This window comes from Penaeus vannamei, chromosome 22 (genome assembly GCF_042767895.1).
Source record: "Penaeus vannamei isolate JL-2024 chromosome 22, ASM4276789v1, whole genome shotgun sequence".
NCBI classification, from domain to species: Eukaryota; Metazoa; Arthropoda; class Malacostraca; order Decapoda; family Penaeidae; genus Penaeus; species Penaeus vannamei.
This window is the reverse complement of record NC_091570.1, coordinates 5,032,656-5,038,083: the sequence shown is the minus strand read 5'-3', so window position 1 is coordinate 5,038,083 and position 5,428 is coordinate 5,032,656. Positions and strand designations below refer to the sequence as shown.

General features: G+C 41.4%; 1 protein-coding gene across 1 annotated transcript in view; it reads left to right on the top strand.

Annotated features, from left to right (window-relative positions):
* LOC138865804 (uncharacterized) overlaps nt 1-3,638 on the top strand; it is an 8,099-nt gene extending 4,461 nt beyond the window's left edge. Inside the window, exons 3-6 of the mRNA XM_070137133.1 lie at nt 1,378-1,471; nt 1,698-2,081; nt 2,243-2,416; nt 2,635-3,638. Coding sequence (XP_069993234.1) covers nt 1,378-1,471; nt 1,698-2,081; nt 2,243-2,416; nt 2,635-3,207 — 1,225 coding nt within the window. The 3' untranslated portion in view covers nt 3,208-3,638. The remainder of the gene's footprint in view (nt 1-1,377; nt 1,472-1,697; nt 2,082-2,242; nt 2,417-2,634) is intronic.
* The last annotated feature ends 1,790 nt before the right edge of the window (nt 3,639-5,428 follow it).

Below are 5,428 nucleotides of genomic sequence, written 5' to 3'. Positions count from 1 at the left end.
TTTTTTTTTATTTCTCTTCTCTTTTCTTTTTTTGCATTTTTTTTCACTTTTTATTTTCCTATCTTTTTGTATTTTCTTTCTCTCTTTATTTTTTGTACTTTTTACCCTCTTCTCTTTTATTTCGTTTTTTTCGTTTTCTTCCTATTTTTCCTCTTCTCTCCATTTTTTCATCTCTTTTCCCCCTTCTCTTTCTCTCCTTTTTCATATCCTCTCTTGCTTATTTTCCTTCTCCCCTTCTCTCTCTTCTTCCTTCCTGCTTTATTTCTACTTTCTATTCTGTTTTCTCTCCTTTCCTTCCTTCCTCACTCACTTCTTCCCCTTTCCTTCCTCCCACCTCGTCTCTCCCCTTCCTTATTTCTTTCATCTTCCTCCATCCTTACCTCTCCACTCTCCCTCCTTATCCCTTCTACTTTTTCCTTCTTCCTTATCCTCCCTTTGCTCTTCCTCCTTCTTTATCTCCCCCCTCTCTTCCTCCTCCTCTACCTCTCTCCTCTTCCTCCTCCTTCCTTACGTCATCCCTCTTCCTCCCTTTTTATTTCACCCATCTTCCTACTCCTTTACCACTCTCTTCTTCCTCCTTCCCTATCTCTCATTTCCCGACTCGTCTCACTAATTCGGATTTCCTCATTCCCCATTCGTCATCATTATTCTACTGGAACATCATACTTTTATCATATTTTTTTTTCATTTTTTTTTCTTCCCTTTTTCTATATAGCTTGTAATCCTTTCTCGTTCTGAATGTCAGCTGATTTATACGTCTCTGCGTGATAATAAAATGTATGTTATGTGTGGATTTTTTTTTTTTTTTTTTTTTGTCGTGCGAGTTATGGGCATATTTTTTTTTTTTTTCAAATTACATAAATGTATGTTATGTGCGGATTTTTTTTCTTTTTTTTTGTCGTGCGATTTATGCGCATTTTTTTTTTTTTTTTTTACATAAATGTACGTTATGTCCGCGTTTTTTTTTTTTTTTTTTTTTAATTCTGTCGTGCGATTTATGGGCATTTTTTTTTTTTTTTTTTTTTTTACATAACTTTGTCTATTACGCAAATTATGTGCCTTTTCCGCTATGATGCTTTGTCATATTCATTTTCAGGATGATAGCAATGATGAGGATAATGATAAGGATGATGATAATGACAAAATACTTATGTTGGTGATAGTAAAAGTGATTATAATGATAGCATTGAGATTGATAATGATAGCAATGAGAAGGATAATGATAAGGATGATGATGATAATAATAATAATGATAATAATAATGATAATGATAATGGTGATATCAATAACAATACTAGCCATGGTATTGATAATAGCGATGATCAGCGTCCTTAATAAATCTATTGATAGTTATAATAAGGATTATTTTTTCCACAGGATGCGTCGTTTTATCACAGTACTGTTGCTTGTGGCTTTGACCCAGGCTAAGCCACAATTCTTCGGGCTTTCTCAGAGCTACGGCGTCCCACAGGTAGTGTGACCTTTTTTTCCTTCCAGTTCTGCCTTGTTAAGGTGTATTGGTAGGCCTATGCGGCACGAGCAATGTTTAAAGATGAGTCATGCATACATATGTGCATATAACGAAAAATATACGCCTTTTTCTATTAAGATACTATTTTTCTAGTTTCTTAAGAATATTGCACTGTGTAAGACATGAACAATTAATACGAGTTCGATTTCTCTCTATTTTTCTCCAGTTCCAGCCATCCAACCCTATTCCCGCCCCGGCCCCCGCTCCCCCACCAGCCCCCACCTCCAGCTACGGCCTCCCCACCTCCCCCAGCAACCCCTTCCCCGATGTGAACATCGGCCCTACCATTCCTCAGGAACCTTCCGGTCTCTACGAAGTCCCAAGCTCCGACTCCAACAACAACCCCGTGGCCTCCTGCAACCCGAGGATCGAGGTCTCCGTCGTCACCACCACCAGGTTCATCCCCAGCACCGTCATCGAGACCCGTACCCGCGCCCTCCCCACCACCGTCTACTCCGAAATCACCCAGACGCAGTACTTCCCATCCACCGTCGTCAGACAGCAAGTCATAACCTCGGTTGTTCCTCCAGTGATCCAGACATCCACTGAGGTGAGTGGTGGCTCCTTGTCGACTGCCTGCTATGGCTGTTTGGTAGTTGGTTGTTATATTCATAGCTTTTACCATGTTTTTTTCTTCTAAATTTCTTAGCTTGACTTTTTTTTCCTCGTGGAGATTAAGGTTCATTTTTTTATTTACTCCTTTCCTCACAGGTCGTGAACAACGTCCAGTACGTCACCCGTGCCCAGTACTTCACCCAGACCTCCTACGTCACCGACACCCAGATCCAGTACATCACCGAAACCCAGACCCAGTTCCAGACCCAATACCAGACCCAGACCCAAGTCCGCACTCAGACCCAGTTCCAGACTGAGTTCCAAACACGGGTAAAAACACTTGCCGTTTGATATATTTTTTTAGTGTTTAGGAGTGTAAATATCTGATTCCAAATGCAGTGTTTTAAAAGATAATCATACTTGAGGGTTTTGTAAAGATGAACATTAGGATGTTATGCGAAAATAAACACAATATATGTCGAGAGAGATAGTGTGTGAGAGAAAGAGAGTGTAAGTGAGAGACGTAAATGATTTTTTTTCTTTCCCAGTTCCAGACCGAGACCCGCACCAGCACCCAACTCCAGTACATCACCCAGACCGAGCGCGTCCCCGAGTACATCACCCAGACCCAGACCCAGAGGGTTCCCGAGTTCATCACCCAAACCCAGACCCAAGTCCAGACCCAGGTCCGCACCCAGACCGTCACCTCCACCCGCGTGCAGAACCAGGTGATCACCCAGACCGTCACCAGCACCCGCCTCCAGAACAACTTCGTCACCCAGACCCAGACGCAGGTCGAGACCCGCTTCCTCACCCAGACCGTCACCTCCACCAGGGTCCAGAACAACGTGGTCACCCAGACCCAGCAGGTGCCCCAGTACATCACCCAAACCCAGACCCAGCGCGTGCCCCAGTACATCACCCAGACCGTCACCTCCACCAGGATCCAGAACAACGTCGTCACCCAGACCCAGCAGGTGCCCCAGTACGTCACCCAGACCCAGACCCAGAGAATCCCCCAGTACGTCACCCAGACCGTCACTCGCACCGAGACGGTCCAGGGTAACTGCGGGGGCGCCTCCAGCAACAACCCGACCACCATGATGGCTGGATACTATTAAGGGTCAAAAGCACTGTCTTCTGTATGGGGAGATAGCCCTTGCATCTGTTATTGTTAAATGTATGTTCGTAAGTCAAGGATTTTAACAGTAAGAAGGAAAGAACAGGGGAAAAAGAAAAGGGAGAAAGGGATAAAGATTAGAGATACGAAGCAGATGTTATAGCAAGGGTTACCCCATACAAAGGAATTGCTTTTCGTTCAAAATGAGCTTTAGTATCGTGGTTTTCACACGGGTATTGTGCCACTGTATAAGATGGTGATAGAAATCTATGACATGTCCATTTCTATTTTCATTTGGGTTTACATGTGGGCAAGTTATGTGATGAATCTTATTTTTTTATGTGGAAGCAGGTGTGAGTGTTATCATCCTGCTTAAATGCATATTTCTCTATTTTGTATTGTACCATATATTGAAAATATACTTTTGTATTATAATAACATGCGTGATATTATTATCCCACTATCAAGTATGCAATATTACTAGCTGAATTGTCATGTTGGTTTGTCTAATAGCAAGTGATTTCCACCAATTACATACATAATACTACTGTACTTCAATACACATTTTACATACATGAAGTGCAAGAAAACGTTATGTCCAATTACATATTGTGCAAACATGCATACTTCATATATATATATATATATATATATATATATATATATATATATATATATATATATATATATATATATATATACATATATGCTATATAAACTGTGCGCACACATACACACAGTTAATGCTAAGGAAAATGAAAGACAAAATACAAGAAAAGAAGACATACATTCTCTTTTCTTCTCTATTTGTAACCTACATCTCCCATCCCCCTCAAAAAAAAAAAAAAAAAAAAAAAAGAAAAAAAAAAATGGCGCTCACCCATGCACAAAGGAGAAAGTTGGTTCTCACGCAAAGATCACTTCACTGAGATGAGTGTGTTGTGGATGCTGTTTGGATGCTCTGTATGAGTGCGCGCGTGTTCGGTCTTTTAGCAGGAGAGAAAGTCTCAGAGATCGATACTATTGTAGGGTCGCAGTAATATTACTAACAGGAGGATATAAAATAGATGAAAATCACGTTCACACATATGTATACACATGTGTGTCTGTGTGCGTATGTGTGTGTGTGTGTGTGTGTGTGTGTGTGTGTGTGTGTGTGTGTGTGTGTGTGTGTGTGTGTGTGTGTGTGTGTGTGTGTATGTGTGTGTGTGTGTGTGTGTTTGTGTTTGTGTTTGTGTGTGTGTCTGTGTGTGTGTGTGTGTGTGTGTGTGTGCGCGTGTATGCGTGTGTGTATGAATAAATATAAAAGTGACGAAGTGACGGTCTGGGAATGGAAATAGGTTTGGGTGATGAACTTCTGAACCCTCTGAGTCTGGCTGATGCACTGAACCTGGATGACGGTGCGGGTGTCAGACCGGAAGTGTCAAAAAATAACAAAAAAATCAGTTTACGGAGATTCGCGTCTCATTCATAACCACTACAACCCTCCTAAGTCTATCTATCTTAAATGAAAATATATAACCCAATTGACCAAAGAAAAACGGTAAATCTAAGTAAGACAGCCGCGCCTATTAGTTATTATTTCTTTCTCCTATCTACGTCAATCTTGGGTGACCCATGGAGAATTGGGGGTTGAAAGAGAGGGGGGGGGGGTCACACACACGGAAGAAATAGTGGAATGAAAAGTAAAAATTTTGAAAAATGCAAAATCCGAACGTGATTCCGGCGCCGCTGCGGGATGCGCCGATGTCAATGTTGCCGAAATCCCGACGAAATTTCTTAACGAAACCTAACCTACCCTAACCTAACCAACCTAACCAACCTAACCTAACCCATCCCAACCCAACCTAACCTAATCAACCTAACCTAACCTAACCCAACCTAATCTAACCTAACCCAACTTAACTTAACTTAACCTAACCTAACCAACCTAACCTAACCTAATCTAACCTAACCTAACCCAACCCAACCCAACCTATCCTAACCTAACCAACCTAACTTAACCTAACCTAACCTCACCTAACCTAAACCAACTTAACCTAACCAGCCTAACCTAACCAACCTAACCTAACCTAATCTAACCTAACCCAACTTAACCTAACCTAATCTAACCTAATCAACCTAACCTAACCAACCTAACCTAACCTAATCTAATCTAACCTAACCAACCTAACCTAACCTAATCTAACCTAACCCAACTTAACCTAACCTAATCTAACCTA